The 21,591-nt window shown below is 47.7% G+C and overlaps 4 protein-coding genes across 5 annotated transcripts in view; 2 read left to right on the top strand and 2 right to left on the bottom strand.

The window, feature by feature from the left end:
- Positions 1-365: 365 nt before the first annotated feature.
- LOC6543423 (cytochrome b-c1 complex subunit Rieske, mitochondrial) lies at positions 366-1,908 on the top strand. The gene is made up of 3 exons (XM_001968268.3): positions 366-576; positions 1,094-1,473; positions 1,600-1,908. Exons 1-3 carry the CDS (start codon positions 483-485, stop codon positions 1,816-1,818), a joined length of 693 nt encoding a protein of 230 aa, XP_001968304.1. The 5' UTR covers positions 366-482; the 3' UTR covers positions 1,819-1,908.
- Positions 1,909-2,003: 95 nt separating this feature from the next.
- Positions 2,004-3,183, bottom strand: LOC6543030 (myb/SANT-like DNA-binding domain-containing protein 4). Its single transcript, XM_001968267.3, has 2 exons — positions 2,713-3,183; positions 2,004-2,551 (listed from the first exon to the last, which is right to left on the bottom strand). The coding sequence occupies exons 1-2, from the start codon at positions 3,071-3,073 to the stop codon at positions 2,160-2,162; spliced, it is 753 nt and encodes a 250-aa protein (XP_001968303.1). The 5' UTR covers positions 3,074-3,183; the 3' UTR covers positions 2,004-2,159.
- A 234-nt stretch (positions 3,184-3,417) lies between these two features.
- LOC6541877 (rab3 GTPase-activating protein catalytic subunit) lies at positions 3,418-19,894 on the top strand. Its single transcript, XM_001968265.3, has 5 exons — positions 3,418-4,828; positions 4,891-5,063; positions 18,260-18,813; positions 18,872-19,101; positions 19,155-19,894. The coding sequence occupies exons 1-5, from the start codon at positions 3,512-3,514 to the stop codon at positions 19,653-19,655; spliced, it is 2,775 nt and encodes a 924-aa protein (XP_001968301.1). The 5' UTR covers positions 3,418-3,511; the 3' UTR covers positions 19,656-19,894.
- LOC6543144 (leucine-rich repeat and fibronectin type-III domain-containing protein 2) overlaps positions 5,091-21,591 on the bottom strand; it is a 52,203-nt gene continuing 35,702 nt past the window's right edge. The window contains exons 3-10 of one of the 2 annotated variants that reach the window (XM_001968266.3): positions 13,765-13,980; positions 12,695-13,645; positions 12,015-12,356; positions 11,043-11,728; positions 10,289-10,427; positions 9,679-9,803; positions 9,080-9,469; positions 5,091-8,164 (exon numbers count right to left, since the gene is read on the bottom strand). In XM_001968266.3, coding sequence (XP_001968302.2) covers positions 8,035-8,164; positions 9,080-9,469; positions 9,679-9,803; positions 10,289-10,427; positions 11,043-11,728; positions 12,015-12,356; positions 12,695-13,645; positions 13,765-13,962 — 2,961 coding nt within the window. In that variant the 5' untranslated portion in view covers positions 13,963-13,980 and the 3' untranslated portion in view covers positions 5,091-8,034. The remainder of the gene's footprint in view (positions 8,165-9,079; positions 9,470-9,678; positions 9,804-10,288; positions 10,428-11,042; positions 11,729-12,014; positions 12,357-12,694; positions 13,646-13,764; positions 13,981-21,591) is intronic. The other variant, XM_026979455.1, reaches the window with a different exon arrangement.

The following is a 21,591-nucleotide window of genomic DNA, read 5'->3' as shown; positions in this document are numbered from 1 at the left end:
GCATATCGATTCAAATTAAAATAAAAGCTTTTATGCATTGAGGGTTGGTTGCAATGTTAAAAAAAATAATACTCTTTATTATTTCTCTTTATTCTTTTCCTATACATGCGCTTTTCCCAGCAGTTAAAATATCTAGACTAGCCCTTTATATATATTTTTTAAATTAATTAATATATTCTCTGAATATTCTCTGCAAATAGAATTCATAGTAATTCTTTAAAAAAACGTTACGAAAGTGTAATAGCGACCAGCCCCTGTCAGTGAGCACTCGTAGTGGCAACTCTTGAAATGCAAACAGCGGGCAGCACTGAAATACTGCTGTAGCACTGGTATTGCCCGTGACTACACTGGTATATTGCGGTATTATTTGCAGGCTGGCTGGTATTTTGCACGCATTTGAGTGCGGTCACACTGGTTCATTGACGAAAACGACAAACGTCGAAATTTTCGTGATCATTTAAATTGATAGGAAAACATACAAAATGATGAACGCCGTGTCGCGTGCTTACGTCAGAGGCGGAGCCCAGGTCCTCTCCACAGGATTGAAAGCGAGCGGCGTGGCCGTCAACTCGATGGGTAAGGCTCTGCGAGGCAGTTTCATCGAGCTGCCAGCTGAAAACACAGCCATTACATAATGAATGGATCGGGAAATACGCGGAAAAAGTTGATTAAAAGGTTGCAAATGCTGCCAGGACTCGATTTGCACTCGGCTTCGAGGGGATTCGCCAACTTTCCTTACGTAATTTCAACATAACCTCGTACAATAACAACAATCACTGGCTCACCTGCAATTTACATCGGATCAATGGGATAAACTCCTCCGATTGCGACCAAACTTGGGATGCACTATCTCCGCGATCAAGGTTACCATCATGTGAAGTTTGACACCAGTATCTTAAAGGGACGCCAAGATATCACAAGTTGGCAGAAGTTACCCAGCGTCAGCTATAAGGAACATACCTTCAGCCTTGGCAACCTTGAAACCATATTGTTTACACGAAACAAGCAATCGTACCTCAATCAGCCAAAGGACTTACTAAACATCTAAAACCCCATATCAATGGATGCCTAATGAATCGCTCTTTCCTTCCAGCCAACCGCCAGGCACACACCGACCTGCAGGTGCCGGACTTCTCGCCATACCGCCGGGACTCCGTGAAGGACAGTCGTCGTCGCAACGAGACCGCCGAGGAGCGCAAGGCCTTCTCCTACTTGATGGTCGGCGCTGGAGCCGTGGGCGGTGCCTATGCGGCCAAGGGTCTGGTCAACACCTTCATTGGATCGATGAGCGCCTCCGCCGAAGTGCTGGCCATGGCCAAGATCGAGATCAAGCTGTCCGACATCCCGGAGGGCAAGTCTGTTACCTTCAAGTGGCGCGGAAAGCCCCTGTTCATCCGCCACCGCACCGCCGCGGAAATCGAGACCGAGCGAAATGTGCCCACATCCACGCTGCGCGATCCGGAGGCTGATGATGTAGGTACCCTGGAGTGTGTCAATTTGAATGGCTTACAAGCCAGCCACAGAAGTCGACCCACTCTCCACTTAAGCTCCACAACCTTTGGGAATTTCGCTCATGCTGTTACTCCACTCTCTTTTTAGCAACGTGTGATCAAGCCCGAGTGGCTGGTGGTCATCGGAGTGTGCACGCATCTGGGCTGTGTGCCCATCGCGAACGCCGGCGACTGGGGTGGCTACTACTGCCCCTGCCACGGCTCCCACTACGACGCCTCCGGTAGGATCCGCAAGGGACCCGCGCCCCTCAACTTGGAGGTGCCCACCCACGAGTTCCCCAGCGAGGGCCTCCTCGTTGTCGGCTAGAGGAGCGGTTATCGTTTAAGTCCCCAACTGCATAGTGAATGGATCGATGTAAATTAATAAATACAACCAAACAGAACGACCGAGCATAAACAAGCAATTCATTCGAACTGAGGAGGGATAACGCCGCTTAAATCCAGCTTACTTGTTAATTTGTAGACGAATGTTTAGAAGTATGACAAACATTATTAAATCTTTTGAAGATGTAATTGTAATTCTGGTTTAACATCAATTCAGTTTCTTTTGTTGATCGTAAGCTAGGACTTTACTTATAGTAATTATTGAAAAGCACTGAAATTAGATGGACCAAAGTAAATTTAACTATCCTATTAGCTAGTAACTCCTTAGGAAGAAGCATTCTTTGCGCCGACTTTTGGTCGTTTTACCAGAATTTCCGCTTCGAGAAGTTCGCTTTTAAGGCGCATATTTCGCAGCTCCACCTTGCGCTGCTCCAGCTCATATTTCTGCTTTTCCATCTCAATCTTGTGCTTCTCGGCTGCCCGGACGTTTTCACCTCGGTAGTACTCCTGCTGCAGCTTGATTAGAACGAGCCTCTCCTCCTTCAGGGTACTTGATGTGTCCTCGCCTAAGGGGTCTGACTCGTCTTTTAAATTCAGAACATCATAGTTGGGGCTCCCAACTGCGTAGCGTAAGTTATTTGGCGCGAATTTAATTTCGCTAGAGGCGTTTCTCAGGCTGTTTTTGCGACTGTATTCCGGATCGAAATCGGTGCTACCTATATAAAAGAGTTTAATAGTGATAAAAATAGCACTGAATTGCAGATGTACAAGAACCTGTCATGGAAGATTATAGAGGTACACATCTCTTGGTGATAAGATGTTCTATGAAATTGGTCATAGCAAGTAGTTGCTAGTGATCCCGCTATCTTGTACTCACTCTCTTCATTATTTGCAGCTCCAACCAGCGAAGAAACTTCTGAAATCGACAAGTTCTGCCCAGATTCCTGTGCATCGTCCGTCTGTGCCTCCTCATCACTCAGTGTTCCGTTCTTTCGCATCATCCGCAGGTTGTTGGTGTACTTCTCCCGCAGAGCCTGCCAAGGACGCTCCATTCCGGTTTGAAGGGCGAAGTCCGCCTCAATTTGCTTCCATGCCTCTGATTTCTTCCTCCAAATGGCCGGATCCTTCTGCTTGCTGCGGATGACATCGCGGTGCGCCAGGATCAGGTTCTCCAGGATCTCCTCCTCCTCGATGGTGAAGTTCTTCGCCCGGGCCCTAACTCGCTTGCCCGCAAACATTGTGCAAATTCTTAACTTTTCTTTAGCAAATACAAAATTAATAGTTTGGTAAACAAAAAGCTGTTTTGTTGCTAGTCGTGCGTTGCCAGATCGCTTGAGGACTCGCAGGGATGGGCAACAAAAGTACCAAATACTTCACTCTCTTATGAAAAATACAAACCTCCGTTCGGGTAAAATAATTATTGAATCTCCAAAACACTCTTATAAAATTGAGAAATCAGCTTGAGGAACTTTAAACAAATAGATTGTCGTTAATATACTTTTAATACGATTTTAAAGTTCTAACCAAATTTGGGTTCTCCTTTCCAACACTTGTTTCAATGCTGGCAATAACAATAAGCTGATGTGGCCAATCGCAAAGGTCTGGCAGCGCTGGTCCATTGTTGTCTGCGATTTAAGTTTGTTGTCTTTTGTTATACGCGTTCAAATTCCTATAAAATGGCCGAGGAAATCGACGATAACGAATTCTACCGGGAGAACTTCAGTGCGGATTCCGACTGGGAGGTGTTCAACGCCCAGCTAGGCGAGATCCTCCAGAAATGGGACGTATCCGCAGATGCCGAATCGCGGAATCTCAAATCCGAGGAAATCTTTACCTGCAATTGGAAGGTGGAGAGGGAAAAGCTGGACATGTTGAAGAATGGCATTGAGGTGGAGTATCACCAGGCCGTCCTGGAGGACGAGGAACTCTCCAGGGAGGAGACCAAGGAGAATTCCTGCCTGCAACGCACCAGTTGCCACCATGACCTCATGTCAACTGGGAGTAGCTTTGGTCCTCCAATTAGGAGCTCGCAGGATCTGCACATACTGGCCAGGATCTACGGACTAAGGAGGTTCATTGTCCTCCACCCCGTGAATTGCACTCTCAACTACATGAAGTCCACCTCGGAGTTCAACTTCTTCCTGAGCGCCGTCGCCGTTGTTTCTGCCGAAGTTCAGAGCGTGGTTCCCATCTTCGTCCAGATCTACGATCCCAAATGGAACTTCTACACGGGCGTGGCCCTGGCGCCTGCGCTGAGAACCAATTTCAGGCTTATTGGACTGGAGAAGGCCCCGCCAGAATGTCGGTTCCTGATGGGTCTGCTCACCCTATTCAGGGAAAAGGTGCCCACTTCCTACTCCCAGGCGGCCATGATCTCCGTTTGCACCACCTACGCTCTGGACACCATGCGCATCCGCATGCCCATGTACGTGCCCTTCGACCACGGCCTCAGCTCCGAGGATACCGTAGTGGATGGAGAAGTCTCGGACCTGGAGGTGCAGCAGTTCTGTGCCTTACCACATGGCTACACTCCCGAGTCTCGCACGGAAATCTACCTGGTCTACACCTGGCCAGAGCTGTCCGAACACGTGGCCTTTGATAGCGAGCAGAGGAGCGACTTTGTGCCCTCCAAAGCTCCGCTGGGCAAGGTATACCTCTCTGTTGAAGCCTCATCGTATCTCTCCTGCTGCCTGAGGGATTACCAATCGGTGGCAGAGGTTACTAGGTCTCTGGAGTCCTTTGTGGGCAGAAACTTCTCCGGCACTAGCAGCGGAGCAGAGGCCGCATCCAATCCCTTGGACCGCATCACAGAGCACAAGCTGACAAAGCGTAGAGAAGGCAGCTTTGAGTTGCCCTCGCAGGCGGGATTAACTAAGCGATTACCTGGTCCCATGACCGAAAGCGAGTTGAGCGAACTGTTGGCGTATCTGTTCCCCGATATGCATCCCGAGATGGCGTTGTTTCCCTACGCCAAAAAGAGCTTCAAGGATAAGGTGAGTGCAGCTGAGTGCAGCTTAGAACAAACCTTTCTTAATGGATTTTTGTCATTTTTCAGTTCGACCCCATGCGATTTAAGAGCGCTGTTCCCGATTCGTTGATTTGTCGTCTCAGCTGTCTGCTGGCCACCTGCCACGCCCACCTGGGCAGCGTCGAGGGCATGGCCCAGGCGTGGGCGGCCTTCACCCGTCAGCTTCGCTTGCTGTGGGACAACTCGCTCACAGTTCCCGGGTGAGTAAAACGCTGTCAGTCGACAGATAGTAACAAAAATATGCTTTATTCGGAACTTGATGCGTACGAACTAAGGACCAAAAACGAAACTTTTCGTAAATTGTCTAGTAAATTTAGTTGCTAATCTGTGAAGCCGCAAAGTTAACACTTGAATTGGATTTACATTTAACAGTATAACGCACATTAATTATGGGATCGTGTACTATAACTCTAACTGCGTTGAATTGGTGGTGTTATCTCATCTCCCTCGGAATCGGTTGGTGTCTTCGTTTTACTTCGTAGTTACTCCAGAGAAGGGCTCCTTTGAAGGACGTGCTCCACTGCTCCCCTAGTTGAATGATGTACATATGTGTATATTTTTGTGGCTGGCAGTTTTGGTGTCACCGATTATCATTAGTATTGCTCATCTCTCGGTTGCTGTATTTCTTCCAGTGCAGCTAAACTAAATTTAAGCACGTGCTCTCCTCTCCCCACTCGTTTCGTTCTTCATCGTTCTCAGTGTGCTAAGGCAGTTTAATTAAATTGTAATTGCTAACACTAAGTTTGATTTAAAGTTTCTTATGCTAATTGCGGATATTTGTTCCTCTACTTCTCATTGGCTTGCTTTAAAGGGAAACGTTCAACGGAAACATATTTAGTTTGTTCTTTCTCTGAATTTATTGCCTATGTTTATTGGAATATTTGCTTACTTCTTGTTCTAAATAATTGCTCCCGTTTTCCACCTAAATTGTGCTTACTGGTCTAATGCTCAAAGCCTGGCCTACAACTGGTTCTTAGGACTAGTGTGTAGAATATAGAGTAGATATTAGCTTACTGCACTAAGTATCTAGTGCCAGACATGGACTTGTTGTGGCTCCCAGCGGAATCCGGCCCACGGGCACTAAATATTGTTAACTGTCAACTGTGTTTCGCCGGACTGACCCGGACTGTTTATCCGGACCCGTCCCTCCAACGACAATGATAATGGTAAAGCTAGGATAATGATGAACCGAAATCGTTTCGAACGCTTAAGCCTACGAACTTCTATATACATCGATGTACAGGCGCTCGACTAGCAAGCAGGCATACAAACCAAACGAGGGCAAATAAAACCAAAGATGTGTAATGTACTCTTTTATTAAAATCTTACCGAAAGTAAAAAGCATAAACGTAAGACAGAACTTAGCACGTAAAGTTTCGATTGAAGCTTCTGTACACAACGAAATGAAACAAGTCTAGACTTAAAATCGATTTCGAACTGAAACTGAAACTGAAGCTGAAACTGAAACTGACTTCAATGTGAGTTAAACTTAAACTGTTCAGGCAGTAAATGGTTTGGTTGCTTCAAACTACTGGAATGGGTGATCAGCTCGGGGCTGGGACAGACGAACATAGAGTGAAAGTAAATGAATTTAAGGAAATTATAAGAGTTCTAGACTAGCGAATGTAGGGGGAATGGTTTGAGGTGTGTGAAACGTTAATTCGACCTACTACAATTGGTTATTTGGCTCTTAACTACCTTGAAAACCTTTAAACTTTGAATTGCGTTCGGGTAAACTACACCTTATAGGACTGGCTGTTGCTCATTCTAGATTATGTACATATTGCTTTTTGTGCTCTCTCAGCGACTTCTGTGCCTGTCTATCCCAGCGCCAATGACCCCGCCTCCTTACGCGCTAGTCATTAGTTAGTCTAACAGCTATTAAGTGTAAGGGTTTAGTACCATATTGACTTAAGTTGTAGTTCTTCGATAACTGCAGAAAGAACTGGGGAAAGTTGTGTTATTGCACTCTAAACAGCGTATAAAAATATCTATTCCTCTGTACTACACCTCAACGTCTGCCGTGCCATTATTATGCATTATGCAGATCCCAGAATTCCGAGAGGCCGTGACAGCAGCAGCATCAAGGAGCTGCACTCAAAGCTCGGCCCTGTCTGCAGAGGCGTCTGCTGCATCCGCAGCAGCATCTGCCCCCGCGTCAGCCAATGTCAAGTTCAGAGACAAGGACACTTCCTGCCCCTGCTGTTCTCGCCGCACTTGCTCTATGCTCGACACTGAGGTGCTGGCCAAGGATGAGCCCTCCTGCCTCCCATCCTGCCCAGCTGCTGCTGTCACTTCGGCTGTCTCGGGTGTCTCCTGGTTCATCTCCTCCTCCTCGCTTAGACTACAATTACATGTACAATTACAGCTATCACTAAACGTATGCGCCTTATAATTGCCGATGCTGCCGTTGTTGCCGGTTGCATCATGCTTATTACTGATATTATATAAAATATTGTTAGTCGTGGCCGTTGCCATTGCGGGTAGCTGTAAACGGAAGGCGTTGCTGCGGGGAACGTGGCGTGTTGCGGCCGCACTACTGCTGCTGCTGCTGCTGCTGCTCCTGCTTGTGGGATGATGATAGATGATTTCCTGACGTTCATATTCGTTAAAATAGTTCTCGACAACGATGCCACTGGCTGCTGCTGCTGCTGCTGTTGCTGAAGTTGCATCTCCCAGCGCTGCTGTCATCAAAGCCAGCGACGCTTGCTGCTGCTGGGCGCTGTTGCAGCTGCTGGTTGTGTTGCTGTTGTGGCTGTTGCTGTTGCTGTTGCTGTTGTCGGGGTGGCCAGTACTGGTGGTGTTGCTATTATGGAAATTGGCTGCTCGGGGCACCACGTCGGGGGGCGAGGTGCAGCGCTCCGTCTGCGGCATATAGTAGTGTAATCGTTGATGTTGCTGCTGTGCTGGCTGATATGGCTGCTCCCATTGCTGATTGTTTCTGTGTCGTTGTTGATGTCGCTCGTTCCTCAACTGTTGCAGTTGATGATGCTGCCGCTGCTGCTGCTGATGTTGCAGTTGCTGATGTTGTTGCTGCTGCTGCTGCTGCTGCTGCTGACGCCGACCATGCCCCCTGCCCCCGCGCCCCTCAATGGTCGGCGTCAGATATTGTCAGAAGATGCCATCCCAGTTTAATACAACATTGAAATATCAGGACAACGTGAGTCGCCCTCATAATGGCACTAAACCGTTGCGCGTCGTCGGATTGCGGGCCATATAGATGTCCATGTCGTGATCCGTCCAGTTGTCCGATGTGTCGCAGTAGTTGTTCAGCGTGTGCGTCGATCCCGCCTGCGAGTATCTGCAAAGTAATCCAGAAAGCCAGCCATTCGGTTGGCGGTTGCATCGATTATATCAGAGATTCACTAGTGCAACACTGACGCATTGCCCAATGCGTTTGTGCAGCAAAACAGTAGAAATGCTCGAATCGAAGCGAAACGCAATTAAAATTAATGGAATCAGTGGAAATTTATACAGCGGGGTATGGGAATGGAAGGGGCCTTTGGGTTAGTAGTTAGTGGACTGGTGAAAGGAATGCATGTACACACCGCAGTTACAGAATTTTTGAACACATCAATGAAAGTTTGATTTGATTGCGGCGATGGATAGTTGCCAATCAAGGCTGAGAGTAAAGCGGGGAAGGAGTTCGAAAGTGTTTCGGTTCGGGCTTGGAAAAGCCAAGTTAATTACTCTGAAAGCAGTTAGTATTTATGGTAGATTAATCTCTATTTTGTACTCAGGTTCGGGCGAATCGTTTAAACGAATAACAAGTTACTGGTAAGCAGAACCAAGAACTTGAGTAGGAACCATCAATCAAAGGTATGCATATGTAGTCATCCTCTAAGTTCAAGGTGAAATGTGAAACAGCGCACACGAGTCAAAGGTGTTTGATAAACAACTGGCTCATTAATCAATAACTGGCTATTTTTCTCACGATTTCCGAGAAACTTGCGCTTAAATCTGGCATTGAAATTTTAGGAGACGGCCCCACCCCATTCATAAAAAACTAATTAAAATAGCAACAAACAAAAGCCATTGAATTAAGAAATTTTCAACGCAAAAGTCGGAAATCAGAAACAAAAAAAGAAAGAATTGAAAGTGTTGTTTGGGCTGTGTGATTTGTAATCCGTGATAATGCGCGTTTAACGACGATCTCGTAGTGGGTGTGAGCTGCATTTAATTAGTTTGTCTGGCCGGACTCTGGTGCTCTACTTACCGACTTCCCGGTCGATGGTTATGTATGTGGGTGGTGTTCAGCTGCTCCCGGGATCTGGAGCGCGGTCGGGATCTCCGGGCGCTGGAGGCGATGCTGGCCGGTCCGCCGCCGCCCACCATTCCGCTCATGGCCATCAGGCTGCTCACGGGCAGTCCGTTGCCTCCGCCTCCTCCGTTGCCGCCCAGCCCACCGCCTCCTCCGTTCCCGCCGTGAATGGATCCCGCATAGGAGGCGCGGGACATGCGCTCCGAGGCGGCGGCCAGCGACTGGCGGGACTGGCGCAGTTCCGGCCGGGAGTTCACCAGGTTCGAGGGGAAGGCGCTGCCCAAGTAGCCGCGGTGCGAGTTGTTCGAGAAGCTGTGCTGCGACTGTCCGTCCGCCAGGGATCTACTGTAGTGGCGTGTGTGTGGGCGAGTGGGTGTGCGGTTGTGGTTTGTGGGCATGTGTGTGAGTGTGTGAGTGTAATGCATAAACAAACAATGAAACAATCGAATCGAACGAACGAAATAAATAATAAGTGTAAATAATGCAGCAGGCACGGAATGCAGGGCAAATGTTTGGTTCGCCGCGGATTGCAGAAGGCTAAAGAGTCGACTCACCTTGATTTGCCCACCTTGCCGGGCATTCCGGAGAAGTGGCTCCTCATATCATCCGGCTGCTCCACGGGATATATGCGCGGCCGCGGTATCGAGCGACCACTGTAGGCCGACACTTGATCCCATTCCTGCAAAGCAGATTTCTAGGCTTAAACTTAACTCTTTCACTTAACTTTCCATTTCCACACGCTCAACTAGCGATTTTGACCACCTTCTGCTACTTAATTGGGTGCTGAACTATTTTGAAAGCAGCCTTGCCAAAAAGTAGAAACGGAAGATTGCCAATCTGAAATACTTTTGCACTCGCATTATTTATCTGAGCCGCGCTCCACTTAATGTGCTGCCTCCATAAATGCAATCAACAGCCATCAAATCGCGTCGTTGCCAATTTCCCGTAGTCATGGACTAAGTCCCCCATCCCAGACAGTCAGCTATCCGGCAATCCGGACAGAAAGTCAGCCAGTCAGCCAGTCAGCCAGTCAGCTAGTCAGCCAGCTATTTAGTTGGCCAGCCAGCCGGGAGCCAGAAGTGGCAACAATTTCTTGGCTCTTGGCAAGCTCCTCCTCGAGCCAAACCAAGTGGAGGCCCAGAGGGTGGAGATTGGACTACTCACCTTGTGATTGTTAAATGCCGATAGCGTTGCAATGGAGCCAAGTGGTCCCGGTGAACCGGTCGGACCGCAGCAATTAACGGGCAGACCTCCAATTGGCAGCGGACTCTTCTGCTGGCTGCTTTGCAGTTTGCGGGAGCGTCTGCGAAAGATACAAACGGGGCAAGGATGAGTCTCGCAAAGAAATGGGGGTCCTAAATACCCTTGCCAAACAAGCAATCGCATCATTTATCTCGTTTTATAGTTCTAAACGGCGATTCACCTAGTTACGAATTACTTTTCGAGCTTCGCATAGTAAGCTACTTAATGAAAGTCCTGCACTTCACATAGCTGGACTGCGTAGATAAAAATAAATTACATGGCCTGGATAATATATATGAAACAAAGGAGAGGCATCACAGTTTGTCCAAATTCAGGAGGGCATACCTGTGTTCGAACTCTTTGTTTGGCCTGCAAGTGGAGTCAATGATAATCTTAACAGCCTTCCTAAACAAATTACAATAACCCTTAGCAGAGTACAATGGGTTGCACCGAAAGATGATGAAGTGTAAAGATACTTTGCTCAGCGCAGAGCGTAACAAATTCCAAGAATACACTGTATAGGAAAGTGGCAAGACTTAAGGACCTGCGATAAATCAGCCAGCCACTTTGCACAGCAATTGGCTTTGTCCGTGGCTCAGTTGCTGGGTAATAACTCTTTGGCCGGGAAGGAAAGGAAAGGAGTGGAGTGGAGTATTCAAAGTGTATAGGAACCCACCTGCTGGCAGCGATGAAGACAATCACGGCCACAATGATGGTGCCACAAATGGCCGCACTGGCCGCAATCGTTATCTTGTCCATGTTGGAGGCCTGCGAGGCGACCGTGCGAACCTCGCGGCACTGCTGGTAGGGCACCGTCTCCGGGGTCACGTGGAGCTCCTCCAGCGAGATGACGCACACGATGATGCACTCCTGGGCCGGCACATTCTTGATCTTGAACTCGCGCTCGCTGGACTCCAGCGGTGGTCCCTGCTTGAAGGCCTTCTCGCCGAACAGGCGGTAGACCACGCGGAATCCCAGGATATTCGCCGTGTCCGAGTCCCACTGGATGATCACGGAGCTATCCTGCCGGAACGCGTGCTTCACCTGCACCTCGTTGGCATCGTCGATGCGAGTGCCCCGCTGCGGTGGATAGCCCAGGACAAGTGGTGGCCTCTGCGGCTTGTGGAGGCCTCCTGCTCCTGCACTATTGCCATTGCCATTGGTCACTCCTTGGCGCCAGCCCGGCGCCTGCTTGCCATTGCCGTGACCCGTGGACGTGGAGGATGAGGAGGAGGAGGAGGAGCTGCTGCTCGTCGTGATGGAGGTGGCCTGAACTGTGCCCGTTCCATTCACCGTGGGATTGGCAGCTGGCGAGGCTGTGGTGGCCGATATCGTTGTAGTTGCCTTGGTCGGGGGACGAGTCTGTTGGAGTTGGTATAGCAAAATGTATAGGTATCACATGTATAAACTCGATAGTTAACTCTTAAAGTTCTACTAAATTTGTTTACTTGATTTAAGTACTTTAAGAATGAACCATCAACGGAGTGCGAATAATGTCCCTTGATTTATGTGACAAAGTGTAGGCGAGGAAACGGCAATGTACGGACACTTTATGCCACCATGATATACTTCCGCCCTTTTTTTGCATTTATTTGCCCGCAATTGTTAACTTAACGATGCCGCCCGGTTTTATCACCTGCCCACTCACCGTACTACTCCTGGTCGTTGGCTCCGCTGTGGTGCTCGTTGTGGTTGTTGTGGGTGTCGTTGCCGAGGTGGTGCTGCTCACACTGCTGGTCACCGGAGCAGAGGCAGCTGTGCCAGTGCCCACTGTACCCGTTCCCGTGCCCGTGCCAGTTTCATATTCCACGGAGTCGGGCGACGAGGGCAGAGTGGGCTTCAGGTTGTCGGCCAGGCCGACGGGTCCACGGAGGGCCGCATCGGCAATGTCCGGGCAACTCAGCTCCTCCGGCTGAATGGAGTAGAAGCCGCGGTCCCGGAAGCGAGGTGGGGTGCCACAGAACTGGGGATTCCGTTCGCGCGATGTAACCTAAGGCCATGTGGCCAAACCAAAACACAGTTAATGAAACGAAAGTTGGCAAGTTGGCAAAGAGAGCCAATCGGAAATGGGCCATTTGATAAGTTTTATCGAGACAATCAAAAAAAATGTGCTAGGGATGCTGGAATTTGTCGTTTACATTTAGCAAAGAAATTGTTGGTATCAAATTGAATTGAAATATATAAGGAATCCCTGGAAACGAGTCCATTAAACATTTATGTAGAAGCTTATAGCTTCAAAGAGTTTGGGCAAATTGAAGATTGGTTAGAATTAATTGAAATGATTTGTGTGGCATCCAGCTCCGATTCTCGATTGCATTCAGCACTCACCTGCAAGTCGCCGTTGCGAATCCACTCGGCCACCCATCGCAGCTTGCAGTCGCAGTGGAGGAACCTGCCTCCGAGGGAGAGTCCGCGGAGTGTGGCATTCAGATGGGCGAAGGCGCCTTCGGGCACGCTGCTCAGTGGATTTCCGTCCAGGGCCAGCAGGGTGATGCCCGGATTGCCCCGGAAGGCGGCCTCCGGCAGGCTGGTCAGCAGATTGAAGCCAATGTCCAGGACACGCAGCTCCTTTAGGGAGTGCACAGCTCCGATGGGAAATTCGGCCAGCAGGTTATTGAGCAAACTCAGCGAGCTCAGTGTTTTTCGCACGCCGGCAAATGCCGTTTCGCCAATGCTCTGGATGAGATTCCTCTCCAGATTCAGGGCCGTCAGAGCGTCCAGACCATCGAAAACCCGGATTCCGCCCGCTCCCGGCAGTTCTTTGATGCCATTTTGGGAGAGATCTAGGAAGGCCAGGCTCTTCAGACCCCTGATACTTTCCGGTACCTTTCGCTGCTTTGTGCCCTTCAGGTTTAGGTTCTTCAGGTTCTGCTCCAGCCCCCTAAATGCATTGCTGGCCAGGGTAACATTGTTATCGTTCAGTTTGAGGGTGGAGAGCTTTGTCAGGCCCACAAAGGCGTCGTCGGGAATGTGAGTGAGCTGATTTTTGGACAAATCCAGCAGGTTCAGCTTGCCCAGAACCTTGAGCGCCTCCACCGGCACGTCGGCCAGCAGATTATCCTGCAGATTGAGGTTCCGCAACACCGACTCCTGGCCCTTAAAGGCACCCGTCGCAATCCTCTGGATGCCGCAGCTCGAGAGCTGCACATTGTGCAGGCTCAAATTGCTGAAAACGGCATTGGGCAACTCGGCAATCGTGGAGTTGTTCACGTACAGCAAATCCACGGGCTTCAGGCGGGCATGGGTGTTCATCGCAGCCAGGAGCTGAGAGAAGTCCACCTGGATAACAGGAAATAAAGGGTTGTAAGACCAGCGACTTAAGTATTAAAGGTATGGACTTAATGAGAAGCTTGGATACCATATGACACACTGGAAGTAAACTAAGAATCTATTCCCACCTGGTCGCATTGCACGGACAGCTCCCTGCCCAGATTGTAGGCGCAGATGCAGCTCGTCTGCAGGTCGGGCACATCCCTCTGCCAAGGACACTGGGCGTGGGCCAAGTGGAGCCTGCCCAGGATGAGTGGGAGCAGCAGGAGCAGGAGCAGGGGCGTGGTCGCTGCTGGTAAAGCTGTTGTCGTTCGGCCTGGTCTCATCTTGGTGCCGGCATAGAGCTGCAAGAAGTAAATGGGAAAAGACGGCGCTCAGTTGGAGAGAGTGAATCCTGGGGCTCAGTGAAAAAGTGAAGGTTGTCTGGGACAGTCCGGCAATAAATTACCCAATTAATACTGTCGCCTGGCAGGCAAATCTCCCCCGTTTTCTGGTATCCTTCACTGGTCAGTTGGTCAAGGATACGCATTGGGGTAAGTGTCTACGAGTAGAAGTGTGCACAGCAAAAAATAAAGTAAAAGTGATGGAGATGCTTCTAATCTGTAGATGGCGCATGCATTTTTCTACTAGCTCACAAATGACATGATGTTTTTCTCACTGCAGGGGAAGTGCAAGTGGGCGACTGGGCAACTGGACAAGCTTTATCAATCAGTTTTGGCAGGCTACTTTCAATTTCATTTTCATGCTCGTTAGACAGCAAACAGTGCGTGAAAGAGGAGCCCCATCTCATGCCATCCCATGGCATCCCATGGCATCCCATTCCAGTGATCTGATCCTTGGGGCAGTTTAGTTTTGATTAATTTGCCCGTCTGCCTGGCTGCGCCTGTCAAACGAGGTGCTTGAGCTGGCCTCTTCCGCTCCTCTTTTGGCCATAAAATAGGCATAAAAACCAGGGTGAGCAAGACGTAGCGAACGTAAATCCTTCGCAACCCTTTGGGGACTCCTTTTCAAAAACAGCAACCGCCGCCAAACGCTCGAAATAAAAAGTGTTGCGCGGCGCAGCTTTTTGTTGGCCATTTAATTTAATTTGGCCGCATCATAAAAAAGCCAAGCTCGTGATATTGCCCCCTTTTCACCAGTCCCCTTTTTGCGCCTTTAACCCCTTTGAACCCCTTTTGAACCCCCAAAAAAGTGGCACCATGCAAACAATGGACGATGACTTAAGGGTCAGCAAAGAAGCTGTTGACCTTTTTGCATAATCATGAGTTATGATGACACACACTTTTCTCCTCCTTTGCTTGTTATTGTCTGAGACAGTTTTTATTCCCGCAGATCATTGTTATATTATGTGATTTCAAGCAGAAATTTCAGATGAAGGGGCACAGGTGAATGGACTGCCTGCTGTTCTTCTTCGGTCAAATCAATGCAGATGCAAAATAAATTAATCAAATTAGTGTTTTGCGAGTGTTTAGAGGAAATCATGAAACGAGAAAAACTTGTGCATTGCTGAACAATCGTTTCGGGAAAATGCTGCGCACTTAAAGTTGCCGTGCCCTAATCAATCAAATAATACAATTTGCTGTACAGATTTCCCGTATAATTTAAATTGAAAGCCGCAGTTTTTGGAGATGTTAGTCGATTGCAAATTCAAGACCCCCACTTTTTCGCTCCTCTGCAACTGGCGGGCAACCGCAGAGTAATAATTAAACTGCACGCTCCGCTGCATCGCAAATAATAATCAACATTTTGTCTTTTGATTGATAGTTTTTCCTCCATCTGGGCAGCTGTGTCACGCCTCCCTGAATCCGCAACCCGAAACCCAAAACCTGAGATCCGAAATCCGAAATCCATAAGATAAATCCCCGGGGGCAGCGGAGGCTCTCGAGTTTGATGTCTCAATTTTTCCGATGCGCCTGACTTCATTTTTCATGGCAATTGGGGGTTTTTGCTGGGCTGTCTCTTCCTTAATTCAACTTATAAATTGCATTACGTGGCTAAATCCGCAAAAAAGCAGCGGGCAGAAATATATTTCAAGCTCCACTGTGCACTCGCCACTCGTCCGGCTCTTTCTCATTTCTCACTCAGCTGTCTGGCCACAAATTTAATTAAAAAATTCTTGCACCATTTTATTCCCTTTCTTTCATTCGCGGCGAGTCGCCTTTTCTTGTTTTCTTCTGCGTATTAATTGCATCACTAAATTTTTTAATGCGCGCAAAGTGCGAAAATTGCAGCGGGAAAACAAAGCGGAAAATGCAGTGCTACTGAATAAATGGAAATCGAAAAGACAGCTTAAATTACATTTTCCCATCGAAAGGATGGGCTATTTATAAACGGAATCCCTGAATTTGCCACCTAAAACGTGTACAGAATAGAGTCATAAGTTTCTATATCTTTACTACATTTAAACCTCAAAAATGTTGTATTTAACTCAGGTTAGCCCAGGCTATTCTATATCCTTACTATATTTATAACTCAAAAATGTTGTATTTAACTCAGTTTAGCCCAGGGTATTGCAAAAAGTGCACCTTTTTGCCTGCTCAGCCGAAAACTTGAGAGGTGCAAATGATTTTCCTATTTCTCTCACTCGGTGGCTGTTTCTTTTGTTGTGGCCGCATAATTATTCACTCTTTTTTATTTTTTGGCGGTCGGTGGCTTGGCAAATTTGCATTTTTAGACAATGGTCGAGCGGTTAATTTTTTTGCGCTCTGTTTTTGTTTTGGCAGATTTTTTCAACCACCTGCCTTGCGGGCCAAGTTGGGCAATCTTCTGGTCCCATCACACACCTCTAGGCACAAAAATGTTTTAATTGAAGTTTTATTCAGCAAAAGCCGGGCATTCTTCTTGTGGGCGTGGCTCGGGGGCGGCTGTGGGCTTAAGGTCACATAATGCTGTTAAGCATTTAAGTGGATTAGAATTTCTGAGGTTGGAAAAAGTGAGTTTGTTTTTTGTGTTCTGTGCTCTCGAGGAAAAAGTTGTCAATTGAAAAGTTTATATATAGATGGGATTATATATAGAACTGGCTGCTTTTCGGGTCAGATTGGCAAGGTGTGAGTGCGTGGGTTGATCATTTTTTGGGTCAGCTTAGCCACAGGAATTAAATCGAGAGCAGCACCATGAACTGGGTTGCTTTTTGAGCTTGAACCGATGAAGTTTGAAGCCGTTTCGGGGCATATTAATTTTGCATTTTCAGGGGAGAATTAACTTTCAGCGCGGCGTTGGAAGGGTTAGAATCCTTTGAAAAGGTCAAAGGCAAAGCTTTGAGGTTAACTAATTTGTTAAAGCTAATAAAGCACTTTAAATTAATAAATATTTGATACTGTTAAGTTGTCGCACTTCCTGGTGCTTGAATTATCCAATAAATTCCTTGGAAATCCCCTGGCAAAATCCCCTTTTAAATATTCCGGCTTTAGCATTCCATTTTGGCTCTGAGGCCAAAAAACAATTGCCATTTAACCGCAGCTTATCCTTTTGGCCATTGAAGCCGACTAAATTGTTCTGTTGCCCACACAAAAATAAACGTAACTCGGGCTAGTTTATTGGGGCAACCCAATGGGGGATGGCGATGGTGGGCAAAAACCCGGCAGAAATAGACATAGAATTAATGACTTGGAGCACACTTGATGTTCTTATTTTAGTGCAGCCAAAATGAGTGTGTCGAGGAGATGAGATGGCCAAATGCCTAGGAAAGGGACATTGTCAAGTGGCCAACATTAGGTCAATAAAAGCCAAGAGCCATTTGTCAGCCAGCTTGCTCGGTCGCCCGCTGTCAAGTTGAGTGCAATTTTAGCCACTTTAAAAACCTTTTAAGCAGCTGCTCCTCTGCTGCAGCTGTCCACGCAGCCACTAATAAGGCAACTTTTATGCAAATGCCAAGTGCAGGAGCTGCAGGAGCTGCAGGAGCTACAGGAGCTGCCGGGCTCCCCTTTTTCGGTTGCCCAACAGGCAGCCACCGTCCTGGTCGAAATAACTCACTTCCCCCTAATGCAGCCCATGTAGCCGGGCCCAAACACACTCAGCTCCAAACCTACTCCGCTCCAAAAGTTCACCGAACTCTTGGGGCTGAGTCACCGCCACTTCTCGGGCTCATTGGCTATGCAAGACCAGAGGGCCACGCACGCGTTGACAGCCATGATGAGCGTGAATATCAATTGGCTTCCAGAAGGGGATAGATATGTGTGTCTGTACGTGGGACCCTCCCATAGTTAGCCCGATGTATGCATGGCGACTTGGCCGAGAGAGCTCGCTTTTGGCCGCCTTTGTCGGGTTTATTGTCAAGTCGGCGACTGAGATTGGCCCGAAGAATGTGACTGATATGCCCACAAGGCGGCGGTAGATTTGGCCCAGCCATGAAAAGGTTGGAGCATAAATTAAGACTCAGATGAAATCTCAAACTTGAACACTGTGATTCAAAGAAGAAGTGAAGTTACAATCACAGAGGAGAAGGCAGTTTCTTTAAAGCCCACTGAAGCGTTGAAAAAGTTAAATATGTAAGCAGAAGAGAATCCAATAAGGCACATAAACGAAACCAAACAGCATAAACCTAATTAATTAAGTGAATGTATCAACACCTCCGCTGTTGTTCTCAACATGCTAACACCTTCGAGTGCTCTGGATTTCCCCCAGAATTTCCGCTGGCTTTCCCGACACGCGCACCTGCCTCCTCCACCAGAAACTCCAGATGCTCAACGTTTGCGTGGAGCGTCGCGTGCAACGGGAGGCGAATAGCAAAAGAAAATCCGAGGGAATGGTGCGAAAAGCTAGTGCCGAGAAGGAGGAGCTTGGGGAAGACGATGAGGATGAGGATGAGGACGACGACGAGGGCGAGTTCTTTGACTGCGATGATCTGACTGCCGGTGCGGGCTCACCCACAAAAGCAGTTCTCAGTCTGAAGCCCGAGGGTCGCCTCAGGCGTTTGAACAACGAGCGATTGCTGGAGGAGCCCGATGAGTATCTGTATATCCCAGAGACGCAGGACCCGGTTCCAAAGACCGAGGATCAGCTGGAGGACGATGCCGAAGTTATGCTGAAACTGGGACCCGGTTCCGGCCTATCCACCCAAATGATGTGCACTTCATTGCTCTCCGATATGGAGGCGTTCAAGGCCGCCAATCCCAGGGGCGCAATGGAGGACTTTATACGCTGGTACAGTCCCAAAGACTGGGAGGAGGTCACTGATGGTACGTGGCTCACATTTGATCAAGATTAAACATTTATCCATGTCATGCTTTATTACAGAACTGGGCCAGGTGCAGCATAAACTAAGTATTCGAATGACCACTGAGGGCAACACCTGGCAGAAGGTGTGGGAGCAGGCCCAAGCCGTTCCTGTGAGCAGACAAAAAAGGCTGTTCGACGACACCAACGAAGCTTTGAAAGTGCTGCACTATATGGAGACCCGGAAAATGCACGAGATCTACAATCTGACCATAATTCCCCTACTGCACTCAGCTATACTGAAACTAGCAGTAAGTAATATTCAACTCGTAAAAAATGTATCTTAATAAACACCAATTCACAGGACATTCTAAGCAATGCCAAGCTGGAAGATTTATTCAGCGCCCAGATAGAGAAACTACTCAGCGATCTCTGCCGTCTCTCGCGCTCTCATTCGGATGACCCAACGCCAATAAAACCCTTATTGGATGACCTGGCCGAGTTGGAGCGTCGGTTCTACCAGTTCAAGTGCTTCGAGCGACTATCGGGCTATCCGAACAGAAGCACTCTTCAGCAAGTGAAACTTCAGTTCGAGGAGATCCTCCGCAATGACAACTGTTGCACGATTGTAAACCGAAGACTGACCGCAGCTGGCGATGACACTTTGTATGACATACTCATACCCAAGCTGGAGGAGGACATGGCCAAGCGGCTGATAAGCAAGGATTACATCATTCGATTGGATGGGGACACCAAGAGCACAGAGAAGGGGCTGTATTTGGGCCCTCAGTTCATGAGGGCTATTGTAACCGGGGAGAAGCTGAGACTTTGTGGAGCGTTTACAGAAAGTACGGCGTTCGTCTAAGACAAATGTTGTAGCTATCTAAACATATATGCTAGTTAAGTTATACAAAACTAATCAAATTAGACATCAAAAATAGATCTTCACACAATTATAATAATTCAGAATAGCTGGAATGACCATGCATTTTCGTCTTGTAACTCCACACAAAATATTATCTTATAGTAATAATCATGCTACTCAAATTGGTGTTATTGGTGCTATGTAAGGAAATAAAAGTACAGTAGAATCAACTACATTGTGAAACACCATTTCCTACCAATCTCTTAGCTCCGTCTTGCTCCATCGTTTTCAGGGAATTGCCCTCTGAGATCTTGGCCTCATATAATCACATAATCACTTCTGCAGCCGCAAGCCTTGGGGCCAAAAGAAATCCGCATGGAAACTCCACTTGAATGACAGGCCAGGAAAGCGAGGAAAGCTCTTCTGCTACTTTTCCTAACCAGCAAACTTTGCCTGGCCGAAATTGCCGAAATGCGAGGAAATGCCGGTCGGGGCCATAAGCAAATTGTGGGCCATGTTTAACTGGAATTATTTTAAGCGCACACTTCAGCCAAGAAGAAATAGGAGGAGGGCCCAAAAATCGCTGGCGAAAGAGGCGGCATCGAGGGACCTGGCAGACATAAAACATTTCTCTGCCGGACTCGTTTGCTCCTCGGGTTTGCTGGTAATGTTTTCTCCACTAAATTACCTACGGGCAATAATTGTTTTGTGTACATGTCGGTTGTTGTGCCTGTTGTTGCCCCATAAAGCTGGCAACAATGTTACCAGCACTACGACCCCCATCCCCAGCGCGAAAACTACCCTTTCTCGCCGCCTCTGGCCAACCGAAAATGTAGGAGTGTAAAATAAATTTGTATTTACTGCATTTGAGGGCAGGAATTATGTGAGTGCACTTGGCCCCGTGCTCAAATGCAGGGCATCTGCTGGATGCAAGTGCCAAACTAACCGGCTTCCACATTCCGTACTGGCATCCATTTAAAGGCTTAAGCTTGTTGGTAATAGTGCGGATGCAGATTAAGTGGTTATTTTTGGAGAATGCGTAAGACTGCCAAGTCAGGAAGTAATTTCAAGGACGGCTGATTTTTATTAGTATTAACACTGTGTAATATGTGATATCGAGGCGAAAGCTATTCTTGGCTCTTTTGTGGATACATCAGCTCCTCTTGGCCACTGGGTTTCCATTGTCCTAGTTCGTCCTTTGTGGCAGTGACACCTTGCAAATGGCTTTATGACGCCATTAATCGAATCTCCAAAGGACCACCGTCCTTCGACCAACTAGATGAATTTATTGTTCGCTGCTTTTGCGAATTCATAGTTAGTGGGGCCATTCAATAAATCAAAGAACAAATTGTGCATGCGAAAGTAAGCCAAACATATTGCAAATGATATTCATACAGACAGCGCAGATATGTGCCACTATATGTTTATGTGCAATAAAATAATATTGCAAAAAAGGCAAAGCGAGCTTAATTAAATTCTTGCATTCAATTTGGCATGAAATGGCTCGATTTCGAAGGGCGAGTGAAAAGTGGAGTTCGCTTCCAATTGATTTGCTGGCGGTTTTGTGGTCCACCTTCGTTTGTCTGCGTGGATGTTACAATCTTGCTGATGCAGTTGAATTTTAATGAAACTTTTTCTATTTCCCAGTTTTTTTTTATTATTTTGCGCAGTAAATTGAATTATAGCAAGCCACACACACACAGGCACATACTCAGTCGCTCGTTGAGATTCTCAATTTTCAATTTTCTATTGAACCGACTGGGCACCGACGGAATGAAATGAAGGAAATCTGAGTATAAAAATCATAAAAGTCCTTTTCCAGAAAGCGGCGATTGCACTGCTCTCCGGTACATGAATTATTCAGCCAACAAACTGCAATGATAAGCACTCTTCCACTGCCCTGCCCACAGCCCATAATTCAGCTGAAATTCCCTCT

This window comes from Drosophila erecta, unplaced genomic scaffold, assembly GCF_003286155.1.
Source record: "Drosophila erecta strain 14021-0224.00,06,07 unplaced genomic scaffold, DereRS2 tig00000055-arrow-pilon, whole genome shotgun sequence".
NCBI lineage: Eukaryota > Metazoa > Arthropoda > Insecta > Diptera > Drosophilidae > Drosophila > Drosophila erecta.
Note: the sequence above shows the minus strand (reverse complement) of the source record. Positions and strands in the feature narration are given on the sequence as shown.

What these genes read in the sequence shown, in the direction of transcription:
- LOC6543423 (XM_001968268.3), top strand. Translation starts at nt 483, where the DNA reads ATGATGAACGCCGTGTCGCGTGCTTACGTCAGAGGCGGAGCCCAGGTC. An exon ending in CGTGGCCGTCAACTCGATGG is followed by an intron (nt 577 to 1,093) that starts GTAAGGCTCTGC and finishes CTTTCCTTCCAG; the next exon opens with CCAACCGCCAGGCACACACC. An exon ending in GCGATCCGGAGGCTGATGAT is followed by an intron (nt 1,474 to 1,599) that starts GTAGGTACCCTG and finishes CTCTCTTTTTAG; the next exon opens with CAACGTGTGATCAAGCCCGA.
- LOC6543030 (XM_001968267.3), bottom strand. Translation starts at nt 3,073, where the DNA reads ATGTTTGCGGGCAAGCGAGTTAGGGCCCGGGCGAAGAACTTCACCATC. An exon ending in AGCTGCAAATAATGAAGAGA is followed by an intron (nt 2,552 to 2,712) that starts GTGAGTACAAGA and finishes TCTTTTATATAG; the next exon opens with GTAGCACCGATTTCGATCCG.
- LOC6541877 (XM_001968265.3), top strand. Translation starts at nt 3,512, where the DNA reads ATGGCCGAGGAAATCGACGATAACGAATTCTACCGGGAGAACTTCAGT. An exon ending in AAAAGAGCTTCAAGGATAAG is followed by an intron (nt 4,829 to 4,890) that starts GTGAGTGCAGCT and finishes GTCATTTTTCAG; the next exon opens with TTCGACCCCATGCGATTTAA. An exon ending in CAGCTATACTGAAACTAGCA is followed by an intron (nt 19,102 to 19,154) that starts GTAAGTAATATT and finishes ACCAATTCACAG; the next exon opens with GACATTCTAAGCAATGCCAA.